The sequence below is a fragment of the Chlamydotis macqueenii genome, chromosome 3 (assembly GCF_036417535.1).
Source record: "Chlamydotis macqueenii isolate bChlMac1 chromosome 3, bChlMac1.mat, whole genome shotgun sequence".
NCBI classification, from domain to species: Eukaryota; Metazoa; Chordata; class Aves; order Otidiformes; family Otididae; genus Chlamydotis; species Chlamydotis macqueenii.
The window spans coordinates 39,791,861-39,807,986 of NC_141558.1; the positions used below are offsets into that span (position 1 = coordinate 39,791,861).

Genomic DNA, 16,126 nt, shown 5'->3' on the forward strand with positions numbered 1-16,126 from the left:
TCTGTGATGCAAATGCTACTAAAGGACACTGTTTGCTTCCTGAATTTTGATGCAACACATTCTGACCAATGGTATGGTTTTTCCACTTTTTCAGTCTTGAATATGCTGGTGCGTTCAGAGATCCACTGGTACGTCCATTGATTTTTCTTTGAAAATAACAAGCCTTGGAGATGACCTGAGAAACTACTTCTTCTGGCAGTGAAGTAGAAGAGCTGGAAGCAGGGAAGAAACACACACTTCAGAAAACGCACACGTTTCCTGAGATCATAGAATAGAATCATAGAATCATTTAGGCTGGAAAAGACCTTTAAGATCATCGAGTCCAATAGTTAACCTCACAGTGCCAAGTCCACCACTAAACCATGTCCCTAAGTGCAACATCTATATGTCTTTTAAATACCTCCAGGGATGGTCACTTCACCACTTCCTTGGGCAGCCTGTTCCAGTGCCTGACCACTCCTTCAGTAAAGAAGTGTTTCCTAATATCCAATCTAAACCTCCCCTGCTGCAACTTGAGGCAGTTTTCTTTTGTCCTATCACCTGTTACTTAAGAGAAGAGACCAACACTCACCTCACTACAATCTCCTTTCAGGTAGTTGAGAGCAATGAGGTCTCCCCTCAGCCTCCTCTTCTCCAGACTAAACAATCCCAGTTTCCTCAGCCACTCCTCATAACACTTGTGCTCCAGACCCTTCACCAGCCTTGTTGTCCTTCTCTGGACGCATTCCAGTAACTCAATGTCTTTCTCGTACTGAGGGGCCGAAAACTGCACAGAGTATTCAAGGTGCGGCCTCACCAGCGCCAAGTACAAAGGCACGATCACTTTCCCTACTCCTGCTGGCCACACTGCTTCTGATACAAGGATGCCGTTGGCCTTCTTGACCACAGTGCTGGTGCACATTCAGCCAGCTATCAACCAACATCCCTAGATCCATTTCAACCAGGCAGCTTTGCAGCCATTCTTCCCCAAGTCTGTAGTGCTCCACGGGGCTGTTGTGACCCAAGTGCAGGACCCAATACTTAGCCTTGTTGAACCTCATAGAATTGGTCTTGGCCTATCAATCCAGCCTGTCTAGATCCCTCCGTAGAGCCTTTCTACCCTTGAACAGATTAATACCCCCACTCAACTTGGTGTCATTGATCGCTCGAGGGTGTTAATCTCCAAGAAAGGTAGGACTCTACCAGATTCTTTCTAAAGATGAAAGGATCCTGCTGTTCTCGGAGAAGAACAAGAAAAAATGGCTAATTAAACATAAGGAAAAGATCTACTTAAGTAGGTCCCATTTGTGAGTCCTTTAGCATTCATTCAGCCGCCACCCTCTCTGGAGATGGATTGATGGATATGCTGAATATGAATGTGAATATGAGAAGACTTAGAAGCTAGAGGACTCTTGTCTCCCTGTAGATCTTGCTGTACTGTACACAGAGTTGGTAAACCTCGTCAAGATATTTATCATTGATGCAAAAGAAACCCAGCTTGCTCTTTCAGCTATACTAATGAGGTATTCAGTGCTCCGAGTACATTTGTTGCTATAGTTGTAGAGACGACTGAATAAACATAGGAAAAGATCTTTTGTGCAAAGCAGTAGTATTTTTAAATATTCCTGTTTCAGAATACAGCAATGCTTCAAAACAATATTTTGACTATATAGAATTAAAAATTCTGTTCACGAAGTTTGTGATGAATATGAAGACGTAATCCCTGTTTCATCGTCCTAAGGAAGGGTTACAGGAATCACGTTCAGCAAGTTCACAGAAGTAATGAAACAAACAATGTATTTTTGAGGTAAATAAGAGTAACAGTAACTCTTAGTCTAAATATTTTCTTTCGAGAATATATTTTTATGAATACTATTCTTTTGAGCAGATACAGATTTTAAATGTATTTTGAATCTATAATGATTTCCCTTAAATGTTTACCAATATTGCCTTAGATAAAACTCCAGGTCAACTCCCTACAGCTATCACAGGGCATCAAACAGTTCTTATATATTGACAAAAAAATTCTTACTTATTGAAAACAATTATCATATTTAAAGCCTCATTAGAAGTTTTTCACTATAATAGCAGTATAATGAATATGCTTAAGTAGGTAACACTCACTTTAAATCAGGACAAGGATTGTTTAAAATCTATAATGTACTTTGTACAAAAAGAATATATAAAAACTAATGGTTACTTCAAAGACAAAACGCAGAAAGCTTTAGAGTCTGCCCTGACTGTCACTGAAAAAAAAAAAAAACCTACCCTGAAAGCAAACAAAAGACAGACATCAAAGAAAAAAAAAAAAAAAAACACACACAAAAAACTCACACCAACCTCAAATCCCCCAAATTAAAAGCATAGGGATACTCATCCCAAATATGTTTTTAAGGTGGTGATAACAGAGTAGGGTGAGAATTTGTCGCCTGTACTGCATATGCAACATAATAACTGCAAACGCAGGTTGCAACATCCTTAAAGTTTTACCTGGAACTGTAGACTTACTGAATAAACTGTAGACCTACTGGTATTTTCAAACACAGTTTTTTAAAAGCTTGAGATAAGTAACAAAACCCAAAGATACGGCCATGCCTCACACTTTCAGATGACCTGCTCTATCAAACTGCATAAGTCCTGACTGTACCTGTTCCAAGGGCATATTCATCACTCATAAAAAAAGCAGCAAAACTCAGAGGAAAAAGAAGGCTCACGAAAAAGAAAATGTGCTACAGAACTGTAATGCAAACTAGCCATTGACTTTTACTCACTCTCTCTGGGGGGGCAGTTAACTGACAAAAAGAGGTCTAGTTATAAAAATAATGTTTCAAAACATTTAGTTTGATAAAACCCAGGATATTAGTCTTACTTGCTTTATTTTCCTACCAATTTAATCTAATATATGCACAAAGTAGGCAAACCATAAATGTTTGCAATTATTAAAATAAGAGAAAAATAACACTGGCTCTTCACTCTGCACTGCCACTAACTCTACCCTCCTGTGTGTATCTACAACTGCTGCATACACGAATACTTCTCACAAAAATGGAAGAAAATTGGCCAGAAAACTGCTTCATTCCACAACTCACAAGTTAATCAAAGCTAGTGGCAAAGACAAGGACAAAATAAAGAAATACTGTCCAAGCATCAGTGTCAAAAGCAACTGTAAGTCTATAATTCTAGCCATGTATAATTATTTTTCCCCCTCACCAACATACTTGATGCCTTACAGCTGGGTAATAAGACAGTCAGTGTCTTAAATAGTTTATGCTCAGAGTTCGAGAAAGGCAGTGAAACATCAGTAAACAGCATCATTTCATTGCTGACTTGAAAAAATGTCACAGTCAGAACTGTTAAAATCCAATACATCGGAAAGTACATGGACAACTCGGGAAAAAGCAAGTTGTTGAGCATAATTTTAATTTCCTAGGTTTTGGGAAGCAAAGGATCATTTCAATAGCCATGTGCTGGCAATTAGATGTAACTAGCATGAGATTTGTTTACAGATGTGTTTTACCTAAAATTTTTCTAGGAATGCTTCCAATCATGTTCTTCCTGTGATTTTTAAATGAGATTAAACAACCTGGAACTTCAGAACACTTAAAGAAACTATACATTTATGTAAGAAACCAATTATTAAGACGTGTTCCTTTTGTTCTAGTTTCTTTTGATTTTAGGCTCAAAATTATGTATCCTAGACAAACAGCTTTTTTACTCCCATTAAAAATTTACTTCAAATGTATGAAGTTGATCTTATACAGACAATCCAAAAATGCAACAACACAAACACAGAGAAGTGATCGAAACGCTTAGTGCTTTATACACACAAACTTCTCATAGAATTGCTCATGATCTGAACTTTCTGAAGACTGCTACTCTCTGCCAGGTTTCTTTTGAAAGTCCAGTTTATGCCTTATCTCCTTATTTACTTGTCAGCCACCCTTAGTTAGCCAAAATACCATTAATGCTCCGCTTGGGGTGAGATTCATTACCTGCTACAGGCTCAAGGAAATGACAAAAGCAAATGAAAGCCAACAATTAGATGTTCATTGCTCTATGCTGATGAGACATGTGACTACTTCTAACAGCAGTGCTGAGAAAAACGAGCTCCCCTAGAGGAAATTACTATCTAGGAGCCATTTAATTTACAGAAGAGAATAAAAGTATTTTACAGGATGTTACAATATGCTATAGTGAAGAAAAGAGTGCATAACGAAAGAGAGGAACTCATCTATATATTTGCAAGTCATCTGCATTACTTCAGAAGACCTAGGGCGGTACTTTAATAAGTAAAATGTGGAGATGTTAACTAGAATGGGCTCTTAGTAATCACTGCTGAACATGAAGCAAGAGTTCAAGCACAACTCATGATTCTTATACTATGGCCAAATGGGGACTAGAAGTAAAAAGAACATTCTTACCTAGACAGGAGGGTAGTGTAAACAACATAGCTCTCAGACATTCCCTTGAGCTCAAAGACATTTCAGACCTAAAGCTATTAACTTCATCATTCAACATTATGAAACTAAAGAATTAGGTTTTGCCAAAGTATAGGTTTTAAATTTGGGAAAACAGTAATTCAGAAGGAATAGGTAGCCTAAAACCACTTTTCAGAGTATCCCAAACTGCCAATTGCCCTTGCTGAACATTCGGTTAGCAGAGGAACCTGCTGGAAGCTAAAAAAGCTGAGAGAAAACCTATACCCAAACACAGCACAACAACATAAACAACTGAAATCAACTTTACCTTTCTTGAAGTGTAGATGTCGAAAAATGGTTTGTTTCGAACACTGAATGGCTCCTGCGCTTTGTCGATAAGACCATTTTTCATCTTTTCATGTCGTGGAAATATTATTTCTTTCTCTATACATGCAAGCCGAACATTAAAATCACAGTCTCCAACAGGTTGTCCCTGACAAGTTACAAAAATCAATATTAAAACCAAACACCAAAATATTTGAACAGTGTAAGTTTTCCTTACATAATATTTAGAATCATACAGATACACAAAATATTATCAAATCACCACGTCTTTGTCAAATACTTGGTTTTCAAGCATCTGTTTCATGCTGCAAGAGGTTTAATCCAAACAAAGTTCATAGAAAGATAAAAACCTATAATACATACTCAAGCATATATGAGTTAAATACCTTATCTTTAAATTTAAGCAAAATAATTTAAATATTCCCTAATTGTAGCTTTGGATATAGCAGCTACATACTTTTCCGCATAGTTTTCCTCCAAAGTCACTTAGCTCATTTTGTTCACAATACTTTTAATGACAACGCAACAATGTGATTTACACAGTTAAGCAAACTCATTACTTTAAATGTACTATATCGACGCCTTGAAATAAGCATTAATTATATAAGTGTTCACTTTTCTGTCACAGAAAAAGAAAAAAATTACAGCTGCAGTTGGAAAATGTGCCAATAAATAGTGGCTGCAAAAGACATGTCATGGCTGCAAGATATGTGATGGTTCAGTCACCAAAAGGTAGTAAAAGCCTCAGTAGCGTACTCTGACCTTTCAAGATCTGAAATCAAACAGCAGCTTTACATTGCTGTTTATACATTTGGTGCATTGCACCAGATCATTATGAGCATTAAAAATGCACATTTGTCAGATTAACAATTGCTTGTAATAGAGTTTATTGTATTTTGTGCACTAGGTAGTGAGGAGAACACAGTGGATATAACTAAGAGAAAATAAGCAACTGGCAACTCATAATGCTAAAGTTACTTTCAATCAGATGTGCCACTTTCATAGCAATAAGGCACAAAACTCAGATTTGCATTGTTACAAGCATGATACAGCACTAAAAATTATTTACATGAGATCATCCCTCATTTTGCCACCTCATTCACACAAAAAAAATAATATTCAAAAGCCATCCTTTTCATGGTCCACAGAAAGTAAGCTCATAGAGCTTTGGCTTCAAAATCTGAATTTTTCAAAAGCTGAAAGCAATGAGCACAGGAAACTGGGAAGACATGCGACTTGAATCATCAATGGCAGTAGTACAGGTGAGCAAGAGAACCAGCAATCAAATATTTCCTGTACTAAACACAGCTAGAAGAGAAATGGAAAGAGAATCTGAAAGGAAAAAAGCCTTCTCTAACGTGCATCAAAGAGAATCAGAACAGGTCAACCTGAAAGAATGCAAAGGAAATAAATGGCAAAATGACCAACATGAGTTTAATAGAGTTCTTTCTAAACTCATCCTGGCTCTCCCCAGAATCTTCTGCATTCCAAAGTACTCCCAAAAGTAGGATTAAGTTTCTCTTACATTTCTTTTCTAGAATTAGATCCTTACTACACCTCTATCAAAATTCCTCAACTTTTCATTGCAACAGCTTTAACAAGTATGCATTGCTCCCACACCACATATAACTAACAACCACTTTGTTTCAGGACTCTGCTTCAATCTATATGAGGAGAGGCAGCTCAGCCACCATCACTTTGGGGAGGAAGCACATCCCACACAAAGCCAGTGACTACATGGATGAAATGTCTCCTCATCTCTGGTCACTGATCCATGCTTGTGAAGAAGAAGGTGTCTTATCTGGCTGTTAACTTTGTCTTCAGCATTGCCTTCCTTTCCTACATGAAGGTGTTATTAGTAAAGAGCCATTCAAATGAACAGAAAATTAGAGTACAGAAAAATCCAAAGAGTAGGAAAGCGGCTCCCTCTTTATTCATTTGCTGCAGAACACAGCTGCGCGACCTATAGATTTTCAAATGCCGCAGACAAAATTCTAGAGAATTGTTCGTTTTCTTTCTTTCTTCTCCCAGGTACAGCATACTTGAGAACTCATCTATACAGTGATCGAGCTTGTCCTGGTTTACGTATTTAATTAAAACATAGAAAACATATCTTGACCCCTGTGACAACCAACAGAAGATCTGACTGAAGAATGCTTTCCTGGGAAATGTGGATGTATATTTTCTATTATTTCATAGAACGCCATAAACTATTCTCTAGGTAAGTTTCAGTAAGATCTAGTGCACGTGCTCTCTTCCCTACAGTAGCTTTTCCACTCAGCCACATTTTATGAGTAGGTCTGAAAGAGCAAATGAACTAACTAATGTTTCAAATATTTAAGCTTCCAATAAGCAGCAAAATTATTTAGAGAGCTTCTTTACAATGATTCATTCAAAAATGCTTTTGCATAGTGACTTAAATTTATTTCAATCTCTTAATAGTTAAATTAAAAGCTGAGATAACTTTATATGCACCATAAACCAGCTGAATCACTTTATTTTCCTTTAAACAATCCTTTCACTTCTCCCTTCTACTTGGAACTAATTATTTCCTGCACCTCTGCCAATCATATATTTTTATCTCAAAGCCTGTTAAGCAGAAGAGTATATTACCACTAGGTTCCACCATATAAAGGTCAGAGCTAGGTTGAGATAAGATTAGATGAGATGGGAAAACACAGATAATGCTGCCGAGCAACTTCTTCATCAGCCAAGTAAGCTATGAAGTTAAGGAGTATTTCATTCTCACAAAAGCACAGGACATTAGGAATAAGGAAATTAACATAACATTGAATTTAAATCAAGAACATACTGAATAAAAGCAATACTGGAGGAGGAGGGCTTTTTCTTTGTTAGCAGACACTTGCCATAATTACAAAAAATGTTGCTAATATACAATGGATTTACCCCAGACAGACCCAAAACCTTCAAGTGGTAAAATCCTAGCTTTTAGCAAATAAGTAGGAGTGTAACATAGGCTGCAATAAGTAATTTGCAGACCTTGACAAAAACAGGAAGAGCTTATTTAGTATATAAAGCACACATTTGACAGTTGTCCAAAACCAAGACATTGATGCATGTATAATAGTACATTTTTAGGCAGTATAGATGTTTTATTAATTTAAGCATTCAGATGTTTGAGATTTTATGTCAACAGGGAAGTTTTTACTTGTCTGAGGAGGAGGAGGGTCACCACTGCCTAACAGTGTAGTTACTGGAGTGCATTACATGATAATTCCTGTTGTAGACATTTTTACCCTAAAATAAGTGCTTTAGCAACGAATAAAACAAAATTAATTTCCTATCTATGCTAGGAAGTTACACTTCCCCCACACTGTAATTAAAGCATATCCTAAAGCAAAATATCATTTAGGCAAGTTTTAAGAGGGGAGTTATGTGTTGAACCAACACCTCTTCCTCGAGCAGCTGAATTTTCTTCACGTCTTGAAACTTTGTGCCTTGCACTGAGGTCACAGCACGAAGTGGGCTTGCAATAGATGTGACACTTTAAAATACTGTTTTGATTTTAAATACAATCCTCCACACATCCTCAAAACATAAAATGAGATTTCTACCGAGCTTTGAAATCTACCTAGGATTGAACATTTCTAAATTTAAACTTCTATTATTTCAAATCAACATCTTAACAGAACCCATACACAATAAGTCACATAAGAACCTAGCATACCACAAAAAGAAATACATGTTTGAAAACATTTAAAAACATGGTTTGCAGCTCATTTAATAGCCATTATCTTTAAAGAGTGGGCGAAGGCAATTTATTTGCTGAATGAAGATAAAAACACCCAAAAAAAAACAAAACAAAACAAAAAAAAACAACACACCCAAAATCACAGTCCCAGTAACATTCCTCCAGCTGGGTGCCAAAAGACTCAATTTGGTCAAGCATCAGGCTGATCTCCTGCTCTCCGCCCAGTTCACAGAGACCCGCGTGTTGAAGTCACAACCTCATGCTGATACGGCCACAAGCTCTAGTGAGTAACTCAGATCTCAGGTCATTAAATACAGGAAGACAGCAGGAATTGCTGAGACAGGTATAAGAGGATAACGGGATTTCTGCTGCACACCCTGCCTCAGTTCTCTCTCTCTCCGCAAGGAGAAAGGTACACCTGAGGAGCTACCGTAACCATCCAGGTTTAAGCCTCCCTTCCCCTGCCTCTAAGGTTGACCTTGTGGCTACAGCTCAGTAAACTCGCTGAGACCTACACGGAAAGCCCTGTACCTAGACGGACGCAGTACAGATAACAAGACATAGCATGTAGGTACTAAATCCCATTACAGGACTTTCCCTTAGAATTTGACATTTATCCAGGTTTTTTCCCAATGCAGCAATAGGAAGAAAAACAACACTGCCTGGGCCTGTGTACACAGCTGATAACTGGCCTGGGCCAGGATAAACTGAGAATATTTATTCTCTTCCTCCATGAGATGCGGTTCAAAGCCTACCTGCCAGCAAAGTGCACTCTATTTGCCCCCCCAGAGCAGTAACTTAGACATGAATAATTCAGCACACACAGGTTCCATGCACGTCTTCACTTATTCAGCCATAGCAGAACATATGTCACAACTGTCTTAGCTTTAATGATTTTGAGAGAAGAATAAAGAATAAGCTCAGGCTGATATTCTACCCTGTGTTTAACATTATTATTGACAACTCAAGGCACCCACAGCTGACATCTGCATTTCCAACGGAAGCCCATTATTAGTTCTCTCATCTTCTGAAGACCATGAAGTCTAATATTTTGCATTTTATAGTAATGGTCTGGCACATATTTCTTCTGACTGTGGTTTTATAGATGCTGCTATTATTTTGATATATATAGCTTTTATATAAAAAACAATTTGAAGGTGCTTTTTCATTCTCCAAATAAGATCATTACTATACTCAATCAGCTATAAGGATTTTTTTTTTCATTTCTGATTAAAAACAGAATTAAAAATAAAGTATTAGAGAAATGAAAAAATTAGAATTACGACTCAAGTTCTTCATTTCTAAAAGGCAAAAGGCAAGACAACCATTATAATCTATAAATACATTTTTACATTTGTTTTTTCTAACTTTTATCACTCAAATATTCAAAACAGATACAGTAATAACAAGGAACTTAGCAGTTGCAAAATAGTTTCTAAAATTTGTCTTAGCATCAATAAGGTACAGCATGTGAAATATTGTTTCAATTGTAACAATTCAACCAATGTGCTGCAGGAACATAATTACTATTTATATTCTGTCAGCTTATACAATGGAATATCACTCTGATTTACCACAGAATAAAACAGTTTGGGGAATCAGACCTATTAAAAAGATTGCTTAAGACATGTATTAAATTATTTGTATTTCCTTTAAAAAAAAAATCACTGAAAATAAATTCAAATATGTATGAATTAGTAATAGAAAGAAGTTTGTAGCCCATGCATGAACATCAAGGCCTAACAGAACACACAAAATACAGCTCCACACTTTTTTTTTAATTAGCAAACATAACTTGAACAAAATTGTAGGACTGTCAAAACTGTGACTAAACAGATAAGATCCAGACAGAAAAAGTAGATTGCTCCCTTTCTCACTCTTCTTCTCCATGGATTGCTCAAAACAGAATACGAATTCAAGATAAAAAAAAAAAACATAAAACCTTAGAACAACAGGTGGATGAGAAGTTTGCTTCACCACTGCAAAGGTAAGCTATATAAAGCAGAATATTTACGATCGCTTGAAGTGACTAAATGATCATCCTCACCACTGACGTTGTGCAATAAAGAGGCAGACTCATGGAAACCGGCATCTTCCATGGATGAACACCTAAGCCCTCTCTTTTGGAAACAAAGCTCCAGTTAGGCGCTGAAAGCTTAGTAGCTGCTATTTTGGGAGCACAGACAACTCAATCCAATTCATTGTTTGATTGTATGTACAGTGGCTTCATTTAGGATCTTTATAATCCCTATAAATCCTTCTGAGCCTTCAAAAACAGAACTCAATAAGGGGATTTTACTGGGATGTAAGTGATTAAAACCAAAAGGAATTATGTTCTGTCTAGACTGGCTGCCTCCCCTCAAGTAATCTGAGAGGCAGATGAAGTTCCCATCTTTAATTACAGAAGTAAAAGTAATAATTCTAATAACCCATAACTGTAAAATATTCCCACCATGATCATTGGGTAGTTAAACACAAAATGATTGCATATGGTTCTCTGAGGGGAATATAAATTTAAATAATTTGTTTTGCACCGAATTTAGGCTATCTGCAAAGTAAAGTACCGAACACAGGGCTTTACCGCTTCTGTTTTTTCCTATTATTTTTCCTAGTGCTGCTGTTGCATGTAGCATGGCAGCACCCTCACCTTAATTGCAACAGGCACTAGACGGTCCAGTGAATATTTTCTCTTTCTGCTTCTGCTCTTTTCACACTCTCTTGCTTTCTACCAGCCATTCACAGTGACTCTTCACAAGAATAGTTATTACTGGGTTTTTACAGGGCTGTCTTTATGACAAAGAATTATCGCTCTGGTGAATTAAAGAATCATGGGAAAATTACTACATTTTAAAGACATTATTCAAGGCATTTTATACTTGAAAAGATTGTGGCACTGATTTTTTTAGAATACAAATCACTTCATAGTATTTAAAATAAGACTGTCTGTTACAGCAAGTATAAAGACTCCTAAAAATGAGAAAAGAGGAAAAAAAAGTAGTAACAATCAGCACTGATTCACAAATATTATCTTAAAAAAGGAACCACCTACCTTTCCTAAACCGTGATATAACTAAAAGTTAAGTATCTGCTTGTAATAGATTTTATACTCCTGAAGACTTGTGAAAGGTCTGTAACTTCAGCACACAATTTGTCTTTAAGATATGTAGTTCATTGTACCCAGGGTTAGCTTACGAGTAAGAAATACTGATGAATTACTATTATACTAATTTCAAAAGAAAAGCAGTCTCTTTCTTCATATTTCTTTTAAATAAGAGAAATATTCTAAAAAGGACGAAAACATGGCCTTCACATTCTCCCTTGAGACTGTAGCAGTCACTCAGGTTATTCATACTTGAGCCAGGGAAAAGAAAATATTAGCAAGGTCCTCTTTGACCTTCATAAAACGTATCCTGAATTATACAGTTATTTTAGATTCAGTGCATCCTGATGATTAACTTTGATTTTTTTATTTTTTCTTTGGTTCTTTTCCTCTAGCAACAGGAAAAAAGATGGGAAGCAAGAGACAGGGAGAAAGCTGAAAATAAGAAATATTACAGCTAGATTAATTGTAGAAAAGGAGGAATTAAAACTAAGTTCAGGAAATAAGACATGATAACATTTGAACACACTCCCACTGCTTCCATACGATATCTCCCCAACCATCCTCTATCTTGCCTATAGTTTTTCCTGTTTTGAAATATACTGGACAAAAAAAAAAAAGCGCTGTGTTAGACTGAATTCCCACTACTTAGAAAACTGGACATGATAATGCAACTGGAAAACCTGCCCCACTGTAAAGTTTTTCATGCTTTTCACTTTGGCTGTGATTACTGCCAGATTCCTGAGAGATCTGAATATCTGCCTAAGACAGAAGTTGGGTTTAAGTCCACTCAGCAGTTCCTATGGGAATGACTGTTGTAAACTCCAAGCTGAGGGAGACAGTTTTTCTTTTTAATCATATGTTACAATTCCTAGCACAAAAAGAAGATTAAAAAAATACTGCAAATAAAACCTGAGGTGTTTAAGGCTAAAAATGTGAGAGGTAGAAAAATATTTAGTAAAAATAAAGAGACCTTTTAAGAGCAAGAAATTTGTTTGTGGACTTTATTCTCTGCCTACTTGTCCCTGTACCTGTCTCCCAGGAGCAACACTGTGCCTCTTCCCCCGACAATTACACTAGCAATAATCTGCCATTCAAAAAGGTTCTCATGAGACATGCTTCATGTTAAGGTATGGAAACACTTACCTTTGGGGAATAAAACAAGACACGGCAAAATTTAATATACTCCCTTTGCTTTTACATAATATTCTATTAAACTTTCTTTACTTTGGCAAATGTGGAAAACAAACCACCTTCACTATGATCCATAGCACACCCTGGGTTGGGAAAAGGATGCAAGGGAAAGGAAAAAATCAGATTTCTTTTTCACAATCTAACCAGCAAGTAGAACAGTCAACCTTCAAACTAATTACAATGCGAAAGAATGCTCCCCAACAACAAGCTGCTTATTAGACAAAAAATACAAAATGAACAACATGAAAACACCAAAAGATATCCTGGTCAGTATGCACTTGTTATCACTCTTCAGCAATAACTTAGATTTTGTACTTTTGTAGCAAAAGAACGTTTCAAAGAGAAAGATTTAAAAGTGCTCCTTTTCAGTTGCATACGCACTTTACTCAAGCACAAGGAGCAACAGGGAAGAAAATACAAATTATCCGTTCAGCAGTTTACAGAATAGGTAAAGAGATTTGCAAATTTTGCTGCTCAGACATACAAGTCATGTTTTCAATGATGAATAAAAGATGATCAACAGGGAAGGGGAACAAGGAAGGAAAGACTTTGAAAAAGACAGCTAGCTAAGATGCATTTCCATCCATCCATCTCTACAGACCCATTCTGCTGCATTCTTACTGTGTGGATTCTCCCTCTCATAAGACCTCCTAGCCCACCATTTGCTGCCCTCCCTGTTCTGTAATGCTACTCTATTCATATAACCTAAAGAATACCCAAACATATTACCTGGCCAAGTTGTCCCTGCTCTGAGGGAACTGCATTATAAAAATGGGAGGAAGAGGAGAAAGCAGTGGTGCCTGCAGCTGTATAACCTCACACATTCAAGCAAGGGATTTGGAAAGAGCAGAGAGGCTCTGGAATTAAGGTGTGAGAGCAGCACAGCTACAAGCAATCTGAACATGTCCCTCCTAGTGTGACATCAGAAAGCAAAGTGAGGTACAATTGAGTAGATGCTCTGTATTTTATTTACCTGACACCTCGGAGCCATAACAGAATGAAGTGATACATAGAGATTTTGAGAACATAACACATAGTAAGTGCACTATTACAAACATTTGGGCGCTTGTTAGGTATGTCTCTACAAGAAGTAATAGAAAGGGTCGAAGAATAAACATGTGCATGGCATCCTCATTTTCCAGAGTACCAAGAGCAACAAAAACATTTTAAATCTGTATTTTGAGGTGGTACCACTTCAGAAACAACCTCAGAATTAAAAGTAAGAGCAGAAGGGTCACTGGCAGCCAGGTGCATTTGTAAACAGAAAAAAAAAATCTACAATCAAATGTTTACATTCCTGAACTGTGCCCTCAAAATTTTCATGGTACATTTTTAAGATAAGGTTAATAGACTAACAAATGAGAGATAGCATGTACTATGAGATTTACATCACTTATGAGGTCTGTAATGGAAAAGTTAGACATGGTAATATTTTACAGGGATTTAAAACAATTTTTTTTCATGCATGAATTCAATGACCACATTGGCTGTGGGCAGGATTTATGACCAGCATATCTGTTTACCATGACAAATTTTATCAAATAGCTATAGCATTGTTATGCGCAATGACAACCGAAGAAATCTTGATCTTGACTTAATTTAATGCACAGAGTTTTAGGAAATTTAATCAAAATTCTATCTTCTTTCTAAAGAGTAAAATAATTCTTTTCAAGCATTCAGTCTATTCTTACCATTGCAATCTGGTCTCATGAAAACTTGGCTAGAGTTTAAAAATTTAAAGGCCAGAGTTAAAAAGGAAAAGGAAAGTACTATTCATTTTTAGCATCTTTGCTAAGAATGAATTAATTAGATTCTACCTTATGCCAGTGTTACTTTTTATTACTTAACTAAGGAAAAAAATAGTTGCTTAAGTTTACTGTCTATACAGCTATATGTAGCTATTGAATGTGATCTAAGAAAAAGCCCCTCAAAACAAGGTTTCTCAAGAAGAGCTGTCTCAAAGATGACTGGAGGATGAAGATGTTCTTTTGTGGACTGTTTCCGGTGAGCAGGGATTTGGATTTACTTATATTTCCTTTTGGGACTGCTAATGTCAGCTTCCTCTGAATTACACTGGAATTACCCATCAAATTTGAACTTTTTATTCACTATTGAGGCAAAAGAGGTAATGCCATACAGCTACAGTTACTATAATAATGAACTCAACTACATACAGACACAGATCACAAAGCTGCAAAGTAATAGGCATTGCAGGGATTTAGCTCTGTACCCATTAAGACTAAACACTGTAAGGCATGTCGGGTGCCATTAGCCTTTTATGCTCAGAGGAATACGAAAAATCCAGATTTAATGCATGCAGAGTGCACACACAAACAGTGACATGAATGCAGACAAAAAAAAAAAAAAAAAACCTCAATTAAAGTTTTAAAAGCCAAATAAATACATGCAGTTTTAAGAAACAGTTTGTCATTTTTCAATGAGAAAAAAAGATTCTTACGAAAAAATTTTAATTTAGATTGTAAGAAAAGATAAACTATGTTACAACTGATTTCCACCTCAAGAAATATTTTGCATACCAAACACAACTTGACAGGACAATGACATCTTTCCCATATTGGTGCCATCTTCTCCATAGACAAGCAGAAGTGGCATATTAGTTCTGATGCTTCTTGGATCTTCCTTTACTCTCCATAAAAAACTCTTCCGTATGTCATGACATACTGCTATTTTTATTCCACCTTATTTCCTCTCCTCTTTTCAGTGTAAGGAGCCTTCTTGTCCTCTACACAAAGCCCCTAAGGGCACATTAATGGCAGAATACCTGACATTTCACAAACCAGCACTTTCTGAACTTCAGAGAGGTAAGCCCAAAGTCTGTGAACTAGAAGACACTCTGAGTACACCTACACTGGTGAACCAACAGGGCAAAGGCCTCATCTTTGGCCCTGAAGCCACCAGCTGTCTGGCCACACTCATACTCACTCTCCAAATCATGATGATGATGTCTCAGAAGACCTGCTAATAATGGCCCCTGAGTAATGTTAAACTATTCCTAAGAATTGACCGAGAGCACTGTAGCCAGTCAGGGACAAAACTGTGCCATGGACCATTTTAGCTACTTAAAAAGTGGATAAATTTTCAGTAGCAGGATCTTGTCCTTTGCACAGTTTTATTTATTAGAATAAGCATATGCAGCCTCCTAGAATGGGCTTTAAGAGATGCTTTTATGTACTCTGAGTTGCTCTTTATAGAAAGAAACAAGCAAAGCAGAAAAGAAAAAGCAGGGATTGCTCTAGGTTTCCTCAAGGAGTTGCGGTCAAAAAGCGGGCTTATTTCACTAGCATATAGCTTCCTTTCTATTCATTTGATTTCGGTATGTGAGACAAAAGCAGTGATAGAGCAACATCATGTTTTGAG

At 36.8% G+C, this 16,126-nt stretch overlaps 1 protein-coding gene across 2 annotated transcripts in view; it reads right to left on the bottom strand.

The window, feature by feature from the left end:
* Positions 1-16,126, bottom strand: part of RNGTT (RNA guanylyltransferase and 5'-phosphatase) — a 187,011-nt gene that overhangs the window by 108,532 nt on the left and 62,353 nt on the right. For both annotated transcript variants that reach the window (XM_086745338.1, XM_086745339.1), the window contains one exon: positions 4,726-4,890. In XM_086745338.1, the coding sequence (XP_086601464.1) occupies positions 4,726-4,890 (165 nt within the window). The remainder of the gene's footprint in view (positions 1-4,725; positions 4,891-16,126) is intronic.